The sequence below is a fragment of the Pteronotus mesoamericanus genome, unplaced genomic scaffold, assembly GCF_021234165.1.
Source record: "Pteronotus mesoamericanus isolate MK-2021 breed Mesoamerican mustached bat unplaced genomic scaffold, CSHL_Meso_final scaffold_507, whole genome shotgun sequence".
NCBI lineage: Eukaryota > Metazoa > Chordata > Mammalia > Chiroptera > Mormoopidae > Pteronotus > Pteronotus mesoamericanus.
The window spans coordinates 3,763,246-3,782,630 of NW_026555319.1; the positions used below are offsets into that span (position 1 = coordinate 3,763,246).

Here is a 19,385-nt window from a genome sequence, read left to right on the forward strand (position 1 = left end):
GCCTGAAACCAACGCTGTTGTTTACATCACCATATTATGTTGTTTTGTCAATATTGTTGTTGTTATAATAAACCTAGACCCTGTCCCTTCTCCTGCCTTTGTAGGCCACCCATTGCTCCCACCTCTGCCTTCCTACTACCCCGACGACACTTCCCCAGATCATGCGACCTCAGCTCCTAGGCTGCCCCTTTCATGTGTCCCCCACACAGCAGCCAGAATGACCCACCCAAAGAGAGACACAGTCATCCGCTGTTTAGAAGTGTTCGGTGCCTCCCCAGCACCCTTCTTTTGTCTTCAGAGCCGCTGCGGATCCCTGCCTGCCCTTTGGACCCACCCACACACAACCCTCAACACACACACACAACCCTCAACACACGCACAACTGAGGCTCTAGCCACACTGAGCTTCTAGCAATTTCTGGCACATTCATGGCTTGTCTCTTTTCGTTCACAGTCTTAGCGCCTGCTCATCCTCCTCTAGGACGTCGTCTTAGGCCTCTCTGATTTCAGGTCCTCCTTCAAGATCAACTCAAACACTTCCTACCCCGGAATTATTTTTCCAACCCATCCCCAAGCTGGGCTGTTTACGGCCCTTTTCGCCACCAGGTATTGTAAACAGATATTTAACTCTCTGTCTACCCATGTGGACTCCAAGGGCGTTGGCTGAGGCTTATCCTCAAAAGCTTGACTGAGTCTGCGTTGAACAGGATTCTAAGGGAAGAGGCCGAGGTGAATCCTTGCTCTCTCCCCGTTCCAGGTTCACCTCACCTACATGGGCCACGGGTAGCCAACAAAGCCTTAGAAAGCCGCCACGATTTGGAGAACGCAAACTATGTGCCTCTTCCAGACAGCCGTATCTTGCTCATTTCCATTTCAGGACAGGAGGGTGGCCAAGATAACCCGGAGTTGAGAGACAGAGCGGCGAAGCAAGAGCTACCCCAGGCCGGTCGTAATTCCTCCCGCCTGTTTTCAGGACTCCGCACACTGCCCATTTCCCCTCCGCCCTGGCCTGGGAGCCAGGAAAACCAGCAAGTCAACTACCCTTCATTCCTGCATCTACAAACCAAGGGGCTGGCCTTCACCGTCCACGCTGTGGGCAGGCTCTGCAGCAGCTGGCTCTCTGAGCCTTTTTTAGGATTTTAAATTAGTTACTGAATCAGTTCAAGGCCCCCTCACGAAAGAGCAGGCACACTCAGAGGGATAGTTACGGGGCATCTCATGAGAGAGCTGTTTGCAGAGTCGTGGGCAAGCGTAAGGGAGCAGGTAAGGGACGATTAAACCGCCTGGGACTGGCAACTGTAGGCGTCAGGTCCCACCCCACTCCTATAGGGCCCAGGGGCAGGGGTAGCTTCAGAACCTGGGGCGGATGCAGCCTCCCCGCAGGAGCATGGCCTTCAGGAGAGGGATACAGCATCCAGGGACACAGCAGAGAGGGAGCTGGGCAGCGACGGCCCTATTCCCCCTCCCCTCGCCAGCTGCCGGCCGCTGGCTGGCTGGGGGCAAAGGCGCGTGGGGCACAGATGGGGCCCGAGGGAGAACCTGGAGGGGCACCCAGAACACCCAGCACAGGTACCAATATTTAGACACTTGGGAAAGTGCAATGCAGAGACCACGGGGTATAGGGTCCTGCTTTTAAATGACCAAGTTGGCTCTCCCATATACATGTCTATACAAGGGGGCACCTCCAAAAACAGAATTTATTTATTAAAAAGTAGTGTACTTATTCTTCCATGTTAAAACTTCAGCCACCTTCAAAGTCCCCTTTTTTTGATGCAACACACCTATCGAGACTTTTTCCACTGCTCAAAACAGTCCTTGAACTTGTTGATTTTGATGCCTTTTAGGGCTTCTGCCATCTTTTGTTTCACCTCTTCCACATCAGAAAAGCGTTTCCCTTTGAGGATTTTTTTTCATGGGGGATGCAAAAAAAAGTTGCTCAGGGTGAGATCGGGTGGATAGGGAGGGTGGGGCATGAGGGTCACGCCGTTTTTGGTCAAAAACTGCTGAATACGCAGCACAGCGTGGGCAGGTGCGCTCGTAAATCACCCACCAGGAAAAATGGGCAAACGCATCAAAAGAGTCTTCAAACAAAATTCACTGAAGCCAAACAGCCTCTCACAATGCTGCCAGCTTTTACACTGATACAGATGGGTTCCCAAAACTCTCACCCTGGGGGGGAAGCCGGTGCTACAAGCGACCACCCTCCAGAAGATGATTCTGGGTTTTTGGGGTTCCCCCTCATATGTGCTTGCATATGACCACATGAGAATGGAGAAAGGTGGGGCCGTACACCTGAGACTGGCGGTATTTTGTGCCTGGGCAAAGTGCGGGGCAGAGGAGAAAGCAACTGAAAAGATGGGGCATTTATTAATATGAATCAGAGTAATTGAACAAGGAAAATCATTGTCAAAAGGCATGAAGCAGTACATTCAAGTGAGACAGATCATTCCAGATGCTGTTTCTGATTGTCTGGTTAAAGTAACTATAATACAGCCTTTCAATGAAACACATGCACAGATATAATAAACATAGCTATTTCCTACCATGAAAAGTATTTACAAAGCATACATTAAAAGTATGTTACAGAAAAGCATCATGCCTGTACATGTTTACATGTTTTTAGAAAGTAGTCTGGGTGGGTATGTTCAAATCATCATGGCGGCTGCCTGTACAAGAACTATGGGTGGGTTGTTTTCTATATTTTCTTCCCCCCCTTTTTTAACTTTTAATTATGTGTATTTTCTCTTTTCCCCCGGAACTTCTATTCATTCTGTTATAAATAAAATAAAACACCTAGCTGAGCTGGTTACCCAGGTGCATTCAGTTTGTGAAAACTCAGCTGGATACATTTTGCGTTTTCATGTATATTGCTCTTCAGTAGAAGAGCTATTTCCCAATTTCAAGAAATATACAAAATCACAAAAGGACATTTGAGAACCAATGCAACTTTTTTTAACTGAGATGAGATTTATGCAACACAAAATTAACCATGTTTTAAGTGAACAATTCAGCGGCGTTTGGTGTGTTTACAGTGTTGTGCAACCGCCGCTCGGTCTAACCCAGGACATTTTCATCACCCAGAGGGGAGCCCCGGGCCCCTCAGCGGCCCCTCCCCGTCCACCGGCCTCCGGCCCCCAGCCCGCGGCCCCCGCCGCCCAGCCTTCTCTCTCTGCGGACTTTCCGACCCTGGACAGCTCATATAAATAGAATTTGAAGCACTACTATTTTTCGGTCAATGGATTTCACACAAAAATTCAAATTTCCAGCTTCTTTTGACCCAACTCTGACCAAATGAGGCCCCTGTCCCCACAGGCCACAGCTGAAGCCGAGCGGCCACTGCCCGCACCGACGACGCGTGGGAACCGGAACGCCGCGCCCCTCGGTCGCCCTCCTGGCCCCTGCAGCACCTGGGAGGCAGGTCCCTAGGAGACAGCCTCTCAGTGCCCTTCCGTTTGTTAAAGGCCTGAGGTCTCCAGAGGCAGCGAGGCACGGCAGAAAGTGAGAGGAACTTGCACGGGAATAAGCGGGGGATGCATCTCCACTCTACCGCCCGCTAGTATGGACCACTCGGCCTCTGCGAGCCGCTTCCCGAACGGTAAAATGGGCACGGACATGCTTATAACCCCTGCCTCCCGCGGTCGTGCTGCACGCCACGCATCGGACACAGCCGCTCCCTCCCCGAGGACAGCAGAGCCTCTGGGAGCACAGCTCTCCCGAACGCGCTCAGACGCGGGGAAAGGAGGCTCCGAGCTGTGCGGCCCTCCAGTGCGGGCAGCTCAGCCCCCGGGACGCCCAGGCTGCCTCCCCGGCTGCCTCCCCTGCTGCCCCGGGAGGAATGAAAGGCAGGGCTCCCAAGGGAAGGGTGGCGGCTGTTTGGCAGCTTGGGGACTTTAAAAGGTGAGGACACAGGCTCACTCTGGAAGGGATCAGTGATTCATCTTGAGTAACTTCATGCTCGGCATAGGCAAGTGACAAAGGCACTCACGTGACAGTAGTTTGGCCTGAGAGGAAAGGAAAAATCCCCTTTCACATGCACCGGGCCTTGTTGTAGCAGCTGCTCAGCCTCCACGGCCACCTCTCTCCTCTGCCCTGTCCCCAGCCACCGAATGGGTTCTCCCGAAGAAGAGGTTGAGATGGAGCTTGGAGTGCAAGATGTCAGGGGTCCACATCAATAAAAGGAAGCGGGGAGCCAGAAGAGGAGGAGCAGCCGTCCATGGAGGGGGCCCAACAAGGCCTTGGCCGACCCCACCGGGGGCTCTGAGACAAAACTGCCAGTCAGCTTGTCCCCCGCTGGGCAGGTAGGGCCTGGCCGGTCTAACCCTGCCCTGCTCAGTCCCCACACATGGGCCGCCCTGCGCACAGGCGGCCTCGGGCAAAGGCTCCGCAGCCGCGCAGGTCCTGCCCGCCCTCCCGGCCCCTGGGCAGCGCGTCCCCATCACTACGCAGGGGCGCAGTGTCTGCAGAGAATGTCAAATAATAAAAGCCTTCAACCTTATTTTACCATTTGGTGCCAGCAAATCTAAACAAACTATTTGCCTCCTCCTCTTTCTGTGAGTTGTAAATGCCAGCAACGCATCTCAAACCAGCCTAAGCCCAAGGAGGCACAGGGCGGCTCGCTCAGAAGCGAGCCCGGAACGAGACGCTAGACATCAGGCACCTGCCTGTCTCCTTCTCCCGTGCCGCCTCCCCCATGCTGGCGGCGCCCACAGGCACTTCCCCTCCGAGGAGCCCAGAGCTCAGAGAGGGGCTCCTCTCACTCGCAAGCCCCAGGGCAGACTGGCCGTGGCCGGCCGCGGTCAGCCGCCTGTCCCTGAGCCCATCTCAAGGGTCCTTTCTGGCCAGTCCTGGCTCACATGCCCCAGCCACAGGGACAGAGGAGGGGAAGGACGGTTCTCCAAAGTGAGATGCTGTTGTTAGACAGGGTAGGAAATGATGCTGGAGATGCAAAAACAACAGCCACCCGGCATACCCCCAGGTCCCCAAAGCCAACACAGCGACCCAGGGCGCCCGCCTGCCTGGCCTGGGACAACTGGGGCTCAGAGAGGGCCTGGGCGTGGCCCGCGATCAGCCTCCAGAGTGCAGGGGTCCCATATCCCCTGCCATTGGCTCTCTGGACTCTGAGGCGGTGACTGATGCCTGTTGATAGAGCTGCCTGTCACTCCAAAGCTCGGGCACGTGGGCGCTGTGCCCCAACAGATAAAGTTCGGCTTCCCCAGCTGGCCCTGCCCTGCCGCCTGAGCCCTGATAACAGCTGGGCACGCAGGCCAGCCCTCATCTCCTCCGGTCCCCAGCTAATAACTCAGCCCCTGGGGGGAGGAGGTGGGGCCTGGCAGGGGACGGGGACATTCTATTCGTGGCTCGTGCCTCTGAATTCTCATTAGTTCTGTCTGGGGTCTGTAGTTACAGATTCTAGGACACAGAGCCCAGGGCTGTCTGACTGTTTTTAGGTCCAATTTTCAGGTGTAACTGAAGGTTCTTGGTTTCTGTGTGGTCCCCAGATATCACAATGACCACAAATAGGCCCCCGGGCTTCCTGCGCAAGCACAGCAGCTGCAGACAGGTGGCTTCCTGCTCAGCTCCCTTCCCCATGTCGGCCTGGATCAGGGAAGCTTTTCTAGTCCTGATGATGTGGCAACTCTGCTGTGAAACTTTCAATAGCTCCCCATTGCTTCAAAGAGAAAGCCCACACGTGCCATCTGGCATTCGAGGCCCTCCAGGGAGCTAGGAATAGCATGTTCACATCTAAGGGAGGAGACCCTCGTCCCTTCCTCCTTCCTGTTCCTTTTCCCCGACAACGCTTCGGCCATCTTCCATCAGTCAGCGCCCATGGAGTGAACTCTGCTGCTGCCACTGCTGTGTCGGGGGTCCCCAGCCCACCCCCGGGTTGATGGTGCACTGCGGGGACTCCCGGGAGCCAGCAGATAGCCCTTCTCATTGGCTGATATGAATTACAGCAAAAAACCCTACAGCACCATCGGCCCAGGGGACAAGCGCAAGGGGGAACGAGCAGGGGAAACCGGGGGCAAGCTGCCCAGTGGGGACACGCAGGATGCTCTTAATCTTCCAGCAAGGGGCCCTGGACGGCTGTCTACCAGGGCCTTGTGCCTGAGCCTAAGGGTTTGGGTTGGTGTTGGGTGCCTGGCTCACAGGCACCAGCTGCATGGCATGTCCCAACTCCCGGAATCCCAGCAGGGAAGCAGGTGCTCCGTGTAAAGCGCGTAGCCTATACAAACAACGTGGGCCCGGTGAGCCACACACCTCCCGTGACCCCAGTCCCCCAGGGTCCCCTCCCTCTGTGGGGGCCTTCTGGCCTGTGAGCTCCACTCTGGACCCCTTCCGCTCCGGATTCCTCAGTGGGAAACCTAGACCAGGGGGTGCGGGGAACACAGAGGACAGGCCGGGAGGTGCTGGCGGCGAGGCGCAGGGTACATGGGAGGGACCCCCTGGCCTGCCTCCAGGCCTGGCTGGACAACAGAAGGGAGGAGGGGCCTGGCCTGGGGGGTGGGATCCAGCTTCAGAAGCGTACCGACCGGCTGGACTTTGGATCGGCTGGACTTTGGATCTCTGTTCTCCCCAGCCCAGACCTCAGGGGTAGTGGCCCCAGGCACTCTGTTGCTATTTGTCAGTTTTTCTCTTTGGAAAATCAGAATGTTAGGGTGAATGATCCCTGAGGTCATTATTAGCCACAATGCTGTTTTTCTGTATTTTTATTTAACAGACTGATGGCCGGGTAGCTCAATGGGTTGGAGCATCATCCTATACCCCGAAAAGGTTGCAGGTTCAATTCCCGGTCCAGACAAACCTAGGTTGTGGGTTCGATCCCCCGTCGGGGCACGTACGGGAGGCAACTGATGGATGTTTCTCTCTCTCTCTCCTCCTTCCTTCCTCTTTCTAAAAATCAATCAACATATCCTGGCGTGAGGATTTTTTTTTTTTTTTTTGAAAGGCTGATGCAGGACATTTTGGGAGCCAAGACGCAAGAGGGCAGAGGATCGCAGCCCAGTTGCAGGCCCAGATAGTCAGGAATGCTAAGCATTTCCAGGCAACAAGGAGAGTTGATAAAGCCGGTTCCCTGTAAAGAGGGCGCAGCCACGGAGCGCCTGGGGACTGGGGCTGTCTGGGAGTCCTCGGTACATGCCATGGCTGGCCATAGTCACCGCCCCAGCTTCCAGGAAAGCGGGACCTGAAGACACAGGTGTGGGGTGCTGAGGAGAGCCCGGCTCCCCGCTTCCGGGGCTGTCGGCCCCACCCGCCGCTGGGGGCCTGAGAACCTGGGCCCCCCCTGGGCAGAACTGCAGCCTCTTCCCCAAGCTCAGGCTGTGGCAATGCTAAGCCCCTCGTCTTCCATCAGCCCCAAACCCTGAAGAAACATAATCAATCGTAATCAACACCAACAGAGACCTCGCTGAGCACCGGGCTCTACAGCAAAGGCCAAGGCATTACCTCACGTCACCCCCCCCCCCACACACACACACACACACCATGGTCCCTCTCATTTTACAGCTGGGGGGGGGGCCTGAGGCTCAGAGCGTTTGGTGACTTGCCCCAGTCATGTGGCAGGTGACAGCTCCAGGATTCCAACCCCACGACCATGCCTCTAGCCACTGCGGAACGTGACTTGTTTGCCCAAATATGAGCCACATGCAAACAGGGCTTCAAGGCCAGCCCCTTGTGCCCCCCCAAGTTCTCCCTGGGCACGAATTCTGGGGCTACCACGGCACTCAGCCTGGCCTTGGCTTCTGTGCTTTGGATTCTGGGGGGCAGAGATCAGAGTCCAAGCCCAGGGTCCTAGGAAGAATGTGTCCTTGGCTTCGTGCCCTGGCCCCCGGCAGGCCATTCCCCTTCTCTGCACCTGACGGCAGGGCCCTGTCCAAGGGGGCCGGGCCAGAGGCTCCCAGGCCTGGGAGCTTCCAGGGATGGCGCCAGCGCCCACCCCCAGGACAACCACAGAAGCCAGAGGCGGGACCTGCTGCGTGTTAAATTCTCCCGTGCCCTGCCCCTCCGGCCTCTTGCCCCAGGGTTCCCCACAGGAAGCGTGACCCAGGTCCACCATGGTAAGTGCCTGCCTGGGGCTGAGGCAGCCTCCCTGGGGTGGTAGGGTCTGCAGGGAGACTTCCAGAAACACCCGTGGCGGAGCTTCCAAACCTTACTGTCCTGTTCTTTCTCCTTAGACGTCTTACAGCAACAAAGGGCAGAAGGTAAGCAGGAGGGGAAAGGCGGGGCCGGGGGTCGGGAGAGCGGGACACCCGCAAACATCAGAAGAGGGATGAGTACAGTGGGTTTGTGAGGCCCATCATGTGCGCTCAAGGCCACCTCTGCCTGCCCCCCTTCCCTCCCCACACTCAGCTGCCCTCCTTGAAAAACTTGTATCTCAAATTCCCGCCAACCTCTTCATCTTGCCTGGAAGTTCTAAGATCCAGCTGAAATCTGTGTTGCTCCATCAACAGGCTGTTTCCCTCTGTGAAACCTGGGTGGCCCCCCAAGCCTGCCCCCCCCCCAGGAGCTCACATTCTACATGAGAAACCTGTTTAGGGGCTTGGCAAGGCTGGGGGGGTGGAGGAGGGACGAGGGAGGTGACCCATGTCCAGGGGCTCAGCCTCGCCCCCTCTCTCCTTTGCAGCCTGAGAGAGGCCGATTCCTCCACTTCCACTCCGTGACCTTCTGGGTGGGCAATGCCAAGCAGGTAGCGGCAAGGGCGAGGCACTGGAGTGGGCAGAGGGCGGGCGGGAGGGCCTCCGACGAGCCTGCGATTGGCCCCTGGGAAGGGAGGGTCAGGGCCAGCGCTGGGACGTCCCGGAAGGACAGATACTCGGGGCCTTGTTGACATGATCAGGGCCAGACCTCAGCAGGGACCTTGTCAGAGGTCAGGAGGGGTCAGGGAGCAGCCTCCCTTCCGACGGGGGCACGGCCCTGGCACGATGGGGCAGGCGAGCGGGGAGGGGGTGCGGCTCTCCCTGGGGGCGCCCGGGCTGGCACTGCGGCCCTCACAGACCCCACGCCCCTGCCCTCCGATCCAGGCCGCATCCTTCTACTGCAGCAAGATGGGCTTTGAGCCGCTCGCCTACAAAGGCTTGGAGACAGGCTGCAGGGAGGTGGTCAGCCACGTGGTCAAACAAGGGCAGGTGAGTCCCCAGCCAGGACCGCCACTCGTCCAGGAGGCCTGTCCCTCTCTTCCTGGGGTCTCTAAGCTCCCGGAGGCTCTCACGCCTGTGGCTGAAACAGAGGCCAGGAGGCCCTCCGCCCAGGCAGGCCCGGGCCTCTGCCGGGAAGCCTGGTGTGGTGAGCGGGGCGCCGGCAGCCCTCTGCCAGGCACCTTTGTACCACACACAACAGGGGCCTTCTTAGTTTCGTCTCTTCTCCAACGCGGGCCTCGGCCTCACGCGCGTTCAGGAAAAACAGGCGGAGGCCTCGGGTGTCAGAGCCGGAAGCCTGAGCAGCGCCCCGGCCCCCAGATCCCTGGGCTCTCCCCGCGGGAGGCCCAACTCAGGCCCCTGCAGCTGCTTGGCCCAGGAGAGGTCCCCAGTCCCTCAGGACCAGGGGGAACACTAAGGCAGAGCAGGGACTGCCTCCCAGGGCCAGGGACCCCGCCTGCCTGGAAGGCTCATCTGGCTCCTTTTGTCCTTGGGGGTGTCAGCGGGGGGCAGGAGAAGGGGGTAGGGAGTGCGGGCCCACACCCCTTGGAGCCGCAACTCACCCCCCACCTTGTGTCTTAGATTGTGTTCGTTTTCTCCTCCGCTCTCAACCCCTGGAACAAAGGTGAGGGGACCCCAGAGGGGTTCAACGGGCCGGGGGTGGAGACCTGGTATTGGGGGTGGGGTCAGGGGCCAGAGGGGGTTGGGCAGCAGGTCAGGGTTCTGGGAGGGAGCCTCAGCCTGGAAGGAGAGGGAGCCCAGCAGCCTGGGGGTACAGGTGAGGGGACCGTGACACCAGGGCCACCCCCACCCGCTGCCGGCCGCAGAGATGGGCGATCACCTGGTGAAACATGGTGACGGAGTGAAGGACATCGCGTTCGAGGTGGAGGATTGTGACTACATTGTGCAGGTGAGGACATAGCTGGGCTGGCGGGGAGGCCCGGCCTGCCCTCAGCCTGCACAGGGACCCCCCGGGGTCAGGGCCGGAGGCCCCTGCCGTGCCGAGCAACACACGGCTGAGGCCCAGGGACACCCGGGTCCCTGGCTGTGTGCCCCTTCTCGGAGCCTCGGCCTCCACAACGACAACGGGACCAGAAGCCCAGCACCCGCCCCCTGAGCCCCCACAGCCAGGCAAGGCGACCACAGAGACCATTTGCTGAGCACGACCCCGACCCAAGCGCTGACCCGTCCCCGAGAGGCAGGTTTAGGGGCTCAGAGCGCAGATCCCGGAGGCAGACAGCCGGGGCCTGGGTGTCGTTACCCATGCGGCTCTGGGCAAGTGACTTAACTTCTCTGCGCCTCCATTTCCTGACTTGTAAAATGGAGACAGTAACAGCGCCTTCCATGGAATGTTGCTGTGAGGACCAGAGGTTAATACCAACCACGGTGCCTCCCGTGTTACAGGCACAGAGTAAGGTTTTGCTACATACATGCATGAATTACGTGTGGAAGGCAGTTGGCAGAGGTCTGACACATCGTAGGTGCTCAATTACTGCAGCTCATATTCTTCCTGTTGAACCACCCTTTTTACAGATGAGGAAACTGGGAACTGGAGGGGGAAGGGGCGCAGGGTGAGTTAGAAGAGGCAGAACAGATCCCCCGACCCCTACCTGGTTTGTGGCCCACAGCCTCAACTCTGGGCCTGCGCCTCAGTTTCCCAATCCGACAAACGGGCTCAAGGTGCGGTGTCAGGGTGGCAACAGAAGCCGGCTGAGGCTCCTGCCTGGGGCCGGACCCCGTGGTGACGATCCAGCAGGAGCAGCCGGCCAGGGCTGACCGCCCCGCCCCCTCCCCCACAGAAAGCCCGGGAACGGGGCGCCAAAATCATTCGGGAGCCCTGGGTGGAGGAAGACAAGTTCGGGAAGGTGAAGTTCGCTGTGCTGCAGACGGTGCGTTAACTGCGGTGCTCTTCCTCCCCTCCACCCCCAATAGCGCCAAGGTGCCAGGACCCCCTGCCCCCACCCAGTCATCCCACCCTCGTGCTTCAAAGCGCAGGCTTCTCCCCCGAGTCTGATCACCCTCGGTGCCCTGCCAGCGTGCAGAGGCTGATGACAGCTACCTGCCACCCCTCGGGGCTTACCCCCCTTCCTAGGGGGGGACATCATGGGACGCAGGCTTCTGGCAGGGCGTTTGAAGAAAGCAGAGGGCGGACCTGGGGAAGCCCCACCCCTCACTAGCTGTGGGACTAGAAGTGAGGGGTGGGGCCAGACGGGACCCCTGTGTGACCTGAGATGGCCACCTAACCTGCCTGTGCCTCCTTTCTTCAGCTGTAGCCCCAGTGAGGGTTGCGTAAGGTCGAGTGAGATCACTCGTGTACTTAGCTCCCAGCACAGCGGTGCCTGGCGTATCCTAGACGCTCAGGCAAAGATCAGCAAGTGTGTTTAGCACCTGTGTTTTCATCACACAGCGACAACCACGGGTCCTACCTTCTCAAGATTAAACACAACTTAAAAACGGTTAAGATTGAAAGAGCCCTTCGATTTGATTTGATCCAACATCCTCATTATTCTCCATGAGGTCCACATATTTTCCCACACCAGGCTCTGCCCTGCGTGCGGGGGACACAGTGGTGAACCAGGAAGTGTCCCGGCCCTCAGAGAACCTCGGGTTCTGTGGGGCAGAGAGACTGTCGAAGAGATTCCCAAATGACAGGCTGCAGTTCATTTCGGAAAGGGGAAGTGACTTGCCCGAGGTCAGGCACCACGCTAGGGTCCGTCCCAGGTGGGAACCCAGGGCTGCATCGGCGCCGTGACCTGCGGCCCGGCCTCAGAGCGGGTGGGAGCTCGGGGTCCCAGCCAGGCTGCCTTCCGCCCCGCAGTACGGGGACACGACACACACCCTGGTGGAGAAGATGAACTACACCGGCTACTTCCTGCCTGGGTTCGTGAGCGTGGCCTACCAGGACCCCCTGCTCTCCAAGCTGTGAGTGCCCCTTGGGGCGGGGTGGGGTGGAGAGCGAGGCCCCTCTGCTCGGGGCTCCCCTGCAGGGGTGGAGCGCTGCGAGCCTGCTGGGGCGCTCCTGGGGGCCCCAAAGGGTGGCTTAGAGAGGCAGCGGGAGGCTAAGAACACAGGCTCTGGAACCAGGCTGCCTGGGTTCAAACCCCAGCTCTGTTACTTCATAGTTATTTAACCTTGGCAAGGGGCTTTCTCTCTCTGTGCCTCAGTGTCTTCATCTGTAAAATGGATGAGTTGACACAAAGTGCCTACAGTAGGTGCTGTGTAATAGTGAGTTATTGTTATTGAGAGGCCAGTGGGAAGCGGGGTCGATTTAGGGAGTAACCTTACCCCTTAACTGAGCCCCTGTTGCAGGCCCCCCTGTAACCTCGAGGTCATTGACCACATCGTGGGAAACCAGCCTGACCAGGAGATGCTGTCTGCCTCCGAATGGTGAGTCCCTGGCCCAGGCCCTTCTTGTGAGGGCCTGCTGCCCGGTTCTTCCTGTCTCAGGACGCCAGGGCGGGAAACAGAGCAGCGGGTGGCAGGAAGTTAGCTGGAGGCCACCCATTCATCTGTCCCCTGTAAATGTGTCCCCTTGGCGACCGCGGATTTAAGGCCCACAGTGGCCCACAGGCCCTCCATCTGAGGAACCTTGGGGAATCGGCACAGGGTGGGTGTCACAGGCCAGGGGGGCTCCGAGGAAGACCTTCACGAACCAAGCAGCACTCCTGTGTAAATTAGAAGCAAGTGCCCCTTCTCAAAGCGCTGGCACCTGCTGGGGCGCCGCCTTGCCGCAGGCTCTGAAGGAGAACCTCTGTAACAAAGTGCGCATCCACGGCGTGCGCGACAGGGACGCCGGCTCCTTCCCGGGGCCTGCTCCGGGGACCGATTCCGGAGAGGGGGCAGGGCCCGGAGCCCGTCCCAGAGCCAGCGTGCCCTCCGGCCCCCCCACAGGTACCTGAAAAACCTGCAGTTCCACCGTTTCTGGTCTGTGGACGACACGCAGGTGCACACAGAGTACAGCTCTCTGCGGTCCATCGTGGTGGCCAATTACGAGGAGTCCATCAAGATGCCCATCAACGAGCCAGCGCCGGGCAAGAAGAAGTCCCAGATCCAGGTGGGGCCATCCTCGGGGAGAAGACAGTGGGGAAGCGGTGTGCGGGCTCCTCGGGGGACAGGGCCAGTGACAGGGGTCTCCTTGTTGCCCCCGCCCACAGGAGTACGTGGACTATAACGGGGGCGCTGGGGTCCAGCACATCGCTCTCAAGACCCAAGACATCATCTCAGCGGTGAGGAGCCTGTCGCCAGTCCTAGTGCACCTCCCACCCAGCTCAGAGCCGATCTCTGCAAAATGGAGCGGGGCCGCTCCCGGGCCCCTCACTGGCCCCGAGGGCTGACGGGGCCCCGGCTGGCTCCTGCCACTCCAGGGCAGGCACATCCCCACCCCGGAGAGTTCAGCGTCTCCTCAGAACAGAACCCTGGGCTTTAGAAAGAGCAGGTGTCAGAGTTAATGCGAAGCCTGGGTTCTCTCCCCGGTTCTGCCAGTGACTTGCTGGGTTTCTCTGGGGAATTCGTGCCCCTTCTCTGGGCTTCAGCTGCCTTGTCTTGAAAATGAGACTATCAAGCTACAAGATTGATTAGGTCCTTTGAACCAAATTAGATGGCCTGAATCTATGGGTCCAGCCCCTGGGGAGGCTGGGTCCCACCTAGTCCTTAAAGGGCAGTCTGGCAGGGTGGGCAAGAGCCTGGACTGCCCCATTCAGTCCTGGCCCAACCAAAAATTCGCTGCATGACCCTGGCCACTTCATTCATTCACTCACTCACTCATCAGATGGTTACTGAGCACCGACTATGCCAGGTGCTGTTTTAGGTCCTTGGGAACCATCAGTCAGCAAGACAATGGTTCCCACCGCTGTGGAGGCAGAAGACAAAACAAGTAGAATAGATACATTCGATGGCAGTGAGGACTTGGGAGGAAGATAAAGAGGGCAGTGGGAGGGGCAGGGGAAGGGCGAAGCAGTGGCTGGAACAGAATGAGCAAAGGAAAGGGGGGAGAAGACAAGGTTAGAACGTTGAGGGACAGGGGCCAACGGTGAGGACTTAGACTCTGAGATGTGATACTGCCCTGGGGTAAGCAGAGGAGTGACATGACTTGTACTTTAACAAAAGCACTCTGGCTATGATGTTGAGAATAGATACTTAGTCTCTGAATGCCTCAGTTTCCCCAGCTTTGTAACATGGGGATAGTGTCATCCAAATGCCTCCAAAGGTCACTGCGAGGACAGAATGAGGCAATACACAGTGCTTGAGACAGGCACACGGTGAGCATTCCATACATGTCAGTGGTTGCTGTTCTTCTAACGGGGCCCAGGAGACCTCTGGGAGGGAGGGGTTGAGGTCACAGCACACCCTGGCATTTTGGGGGAGCCAGGACAGGGGCCCAGCCTCCTCCTGGCCCAGCACCCCAACCTGGCTAGGGTGCTGAACATGGAGAGAGAAGGGGGCTGATCTTGACCTTGCCCCAAAACAGATTCGCCACTTGAGAGAGAGAGGCATCGAATTCCTGCATGTTCCGTCCACGTACTACAAACAGCTGCGGGAGAAGCTCAAGTCAGCCAAGGTCCGGGTGAAGGAGAACATGGATGTGCTGGAGGTGAGGCGGGAGCAGGCTCCTCAGTCAGCGCCCAAAACGAGCGGAGTTCCATCTTGCCTCACAAATTCTGTCCACACCTCTACCCTGCGGGAGGCACCGGGACTCAGTGGGAAACCAGGCCAGGTCCCGGCCATCACGGAACTTGCATTCTCGTGGAGAGACAGATGACACACAAATATATAACACAGACACCATCAGAGAGGGAGGGAGTCACTGCCATACAAGTTAAAATGGGCTGTCACAGAGAGTAACCTGGGACTACTTCACGGGGGTAGTCAGGAGGGGAGGCTTCTCTGAGGAGGTGGCGCTTCCCAGAACTCTAGGTAATGAGAGGGAGGTGGCTGTGTGAAAGGCTGGGGAAAGGGCAGCCCGGGCAGCGGAAACGGCGAGTGCAAATGTCCTGGGACAGGGGCAAGCGTCGAGTGCCTGGGGAAGAGAAAGAAGGCAGAGTGGATGGAAGGGGTGTGCGGCCCAGGTCACAGAGGTTGCGGGCTCTTTAGGACTTTGGAGCTTGTTCTTCTGTGGCCAGAAGCCATTGCAGTGTTTTTTGTTTGAGTGTTTGTTTTAACAATTTTAATAATATGTACGTCACATAACATAAATCACTCTTTCAAAGCGCCTCATTCCGTGGTGTTCAGCTATTCACTGTGTTGTGCAAACATGATCAAAATCAAATTGAGAATGTCTTCCTCCCTCTAAAAAGAAGGGGTACAACCTTGGCCACCGCCTCCTAGTCCCACCTTTCCTCCGTCCCCTCAGACCTAGGCAATGCTGATCTAGCCCTCTGTTTCTGTAAGTGTGTCTTTTCTGAACATGGCATCCAAATAGTATCATACAATATATGGTCTTTTGGGACTGGCATCCCTCACACCGCATCGTGTTTGCAAGGCCCATCCATGTGGTGGCAGGCGTCAGTGCTTCATTTCCTTTTCATGGCCGAGTCATGTTCCATTGCGTGAATGGGCCACATTTTGCTCACATATTCATTAGCTGATGAACATTTGGGTTGTTTCTATTTTTTGGCTATTATAAAATAATGCTATGATAGTTTGTGTACAAGTTTTTGTGCTGCCATATATTTTAATTCTCTTGGGTATATACTTAGGCGTGGAATCACTGGGTCATACAGTAGCTCTATGTTTAACCTTTTGAGGACCTGCCAGATGGTGTTCCACAGCCGCTATACCATTTTACATTCCCACTTGCAACCTGGGAGTGTTCCCATTTCCACTGGATAGTTTTGAGCAGGGAAAGGCATGATCTGATTTTTAAAAGGCCCCGCTCTGTCTGTGGGGAAGATGGATCATAATAAGGCAAGAGCAGAAGCAGGGAGACCTCCGGAAGCTACAAGGGCGGTCCGGGTCAGCCGTGATGGTGGCTTACCCAGGAGTGAGCCGGGCCGTGGTAACGGCACAACTTGGGGATCTATTCTGAGGTGTCTGGAACTGCCGGAGAAAGGGGTGTTTTCTTGGCTGAGGGGGTGCAGGAGCCCCTTCCTATGGACTTTGTAAAGATGCCACGGTGCCAGGTTAGAGAAACGTGTCAGCCTCCCTCAACCTGGACCCCTGTTTCTCACGTAGGAGCTGAAAATCCTGGTGGACTACGATGAGAAAGGCTACCTCCTGCAGATCTTCACCAAGCCCATGCAGGACCGGCCCACGCTCTTCCTGGAAGTCATCCAGCGCCACAACCACCAGGTAGATGCCCCCGGGCCCCAGCAAGTCATGCAGGTTAGTTAGCCCGGTTGGCTTTCTGGGCCTGCAGCTCACCTCCTCTCTCCTGCTGCAGGGTTTTGGAGCTGGCAACTTCAACGCACTGTTCAAGGCTTTCGAGGAGGAGCAGGCCGTGCGGGGCAACCTCACAGACATGGAGATAAACGGGGTGTGGCGAGGCACGTAGGCTCTGTGAGTCCTCCAAGCCCAGCCGAGGCCCCGCCCACCTGCTGGAGCACGGCAGGCCACGCCCCCTAGTTATGGAACACGCCCCCGCCCCGGCTCGAAGAGCCAGTTCTTCTTACCGGCCTTTCCCTTTAGACCCCGCCCACCAGCCGGTCCAGCACCCAAAGTCCCGCCCACTTCCTGACCCCGCCCTCCTCCGGAATAAAGCACGCCGGGATCTCTTGCGCTGTCTGGGTGTCTGTGCGGAGCCGAAGCGATGACGCCGTTTGGCAGCCAGGGGGCGGTAGCGCTGCAGAGGCGTCCGCGTTAGGGGGCTGGGGCACCGCGGCGGCCGAGAAGCCGGGTGCAAGCGCCTTGCTAATGGGACAGCGCCAGTCGGGGGGAATTCTGGAACCGAGGGGTACAGAGGCCTTACACTCTAGAGGGGAAGACAAACTATCGCTTCGAGGAGTGGTAAATGCTATTAAGAAAATGAAGCGGGTGATGAGATTGCGTGGAGGTGAGGCTGGGAGGGGGCACTCATTTTCATCGAGGGAAGGCCTCTCTGGGGAGGGGACATTTGGGAGCCAGAGAGGGAAAATCTGGAAAAAGAGCATCCCAGGACGAAGGGACAGCAAGAGTAAAGGCCTTATGGTGTAATTGCGCTTGGCAGCATCCTGTCTGGTGGCCTTAAGGTCTCTAAAGATGAGCCATCCCCAATTTTGCTCCCCTGAACCCAGACTTCTGGGCAAAAAGAAGGGAGGGTGTTGGCAAAGGGACTGTGGGGAAGCGTCCTTGCTCTGCAACCTTGGGGCGTGGTTCCTGGTCCAAGAGAGGTCCAATGGAGAGGAGGGATCTGAGCCACCAGCACGGCAGTGCCACCCTGGTCCCCATAGCCTGGCTAGTTCACACTCCCGTGAGAGCGGACCTCGCAAAAGAATGACACAGAGGGGAGGGGGCTGCTCGTCCTAAAAGCCCTGGAAGGCAACTGCTCTTCAAATCGGCACAAGAGGAGGTGGGGGCAAATTGGGTCTCTCCTGCCTCCTGTGTGTCATGTTTACTAGCCTCCCTGAGGATGCCTCAACTCAGAAGGGGAGCAGGTGGATCCAAGTTGGCCCTGGCCAGGGAGTTTCTTTGGTTGGAGTGTTGTCGGGTACACCAAAAGGTTTCGGGTTTGATCCCCAGCCAGGGTGTGTACAGGAAAGCAACTGATCAATGTTTCTGTTACATTGATGTTTCTCTTTCTTTAGCGCGCTCTCTCTCTTTCTCTCTCTCTCTCTCTCTCTCCCTTTCCATCTCTAAAATCAATAAAACATATCTTTAGGTGAGAATGTTTCAAGAAAGGAGGGAAGGATGCCTGGGTTGTGGGCCAGGTCTCTGGTTGGGGGTGTGCGAGAGGCAAACCACAAATTGATGTCTCTCTCTCTCCCTCTCTTTCTCTCTCCCTTCCCCTCTCTCTAAAAATGAATGAATAAAAATTAAAAAAGAAAATAAAAATACCCTCCCTCTATTTTTTCATGACTTATGCAAAAAAGGGAAATTCCATAACCCAGGAGGTGGCAAACTAGTGGCCCATGAGCCAAATCTGTCTCACAGATGTATTTTACCTGCATGATTTTAAACAAATTTGAGTCAACCTTTCAGAAAGTTGGGATATTTCACCATCAAATGGTAGGAATCCAGTTCTTTTTGGTACCACCATGCAATTCTGGGCTTGTCTCCCTATGCAGCAGGACTCGGGGGCTACCAAGCATTTGGTCCCTCTTTAGATGGGACTGGGCAAGTTACTGGGCAAGCGGACCCGTATTAGCTGAGCCCAGGCTAGGGAACCAGAGTGCCTGGGTTCTTGCCCCAGATCATCCACTTGTTTGCTGTGTGACCTTGGGCAAGTTACTTAACCACTCTGTGCCCTGGTCTTCCTCATCTGTTAAGTGGGGGTGAAATAATAGCTGCCTCCCAGCACTGCTGAGAGTTGAACATCAACGATGTTTGAAACTGGCTGGCACAGTATCAGCACCACGCTTTTGCTCTTATTCTTGGAGAGGGGCCTAAGTGAGAGGCTTTGCCCAAGTCTACCTGGCACCTCCCTCTCCTCGTGCCAACCTGGTCCACCCTGTGTGTGCAGGTGTCTTGACTGGGGCTTCCTGTTCGGTCCCCACAACAGAACCAGTGAGGAAACGGCTTATCCTGTGGGTCAGAGGGGCAAAGCGAGAGGCGGACGATTTGAAGAATAAGGGAAGAGAACCGTCAGACATGGTAGCTGAGAGGAAAGGAAAAGCCCAGGATTGGTGGCACTTTGCGCTTCGGTGACCAGTGGCAGCACCGTGGGGACAGGGGGAGGATGAGAGAGAAAAAACGCCACGGACCGAGGTAGAAAATACAGCAGGAGGAGCAGGTTCAAGAGGGAAGATGAAGGAAACTCAAATTTGTACGCGTGTTCCCCGCGTGGGCCTCAGGCCAGATGCCCTGGGTTGTCCTCACGCAGCCTGCAAGGCCCTTCAGTGCCCGCCTCCCCCGTGGCCCCCCAGTGCCTTCCGGGCCTCATTCCGGCTGCGGCCTTGCAGGCTGCCTGCGGGCGCTCTGCACAGCAGGCGGGGTCCCCCTCAGGGCCCTGGCTCTACGGCTCCTTCTGCCTGGAGTGCCCTTCCCCAAGGTGCCCGCAATGAGGGAAGGAACCCTCATTTCCTGGCCTCTGTGCCCGTTGGTGAAGTGGACTTCCCTTATCACCCTTTTTAAAATGTCACTCCCCGCCCACCGACACCCTCTTCTCATGGCGATTTTTCTCCTG

At 57.2% G+C, this 19,385-nt stretch overlaps 1 protein-coding gene across 1 annotated transcript; it reads left to right on the forward strand.

The window, feature by feature from the left end:
- Positions 1-7,941: 7,941 nt before the first annotated feature.
- HPD (4-hydroxyphenylpyruvate dioxygenase) lies at positions 7,942-16,838 on the forward strand. Its single transcript, XM_054594291.1, has 14 exons — positions 7,942-8,053; positions 8,171-8,197; positions 8,620-8,682; positions 9,017-9,121; positions 9,713-9,755; positions 9,958-10,040; positions 10,930-11,019; positions 11,949-12,052; positions 12,440-12,517; positions 13,022-13,184; positions 13,285-13,356; positions 14,598-14,720; positions 16,301-16,417; positions 16,509-16,838. Exons 1-14 carry the CDS (start codon positions 8,051-8,053, stop codon positions 16,617-16,619), a joined length of 1,182 nt encoding a protein of 393 aa, XP_054450266.1. The 5' UTR covers positions 7,942-8,050; the 3' UTR covers positions 16,620-16,838.
- Positions 16,839-19,385: the final 2,547 nt, after the last annotated feature.

Excerpts from the sequence above, each read along its gene's own strand:
- HPD (XM_054594291.1), top strand. Across the intron at positions 12,053-12,439 it reads GACCCCCTGCTCTCCAAGCT|GCCCCCCTGTAACCTCGAGG; the intron begins GTGAGTGCCCCT and ends CCCCTGTTGCAG. Across the intron at positions 13,185-13,284 it reads AGAAGAAGTCCCAGATCCAG|GAGTACGTGGACTATAACGG; the intron begins GTGGGGCCATCC and ends CCCCGCCCACAG.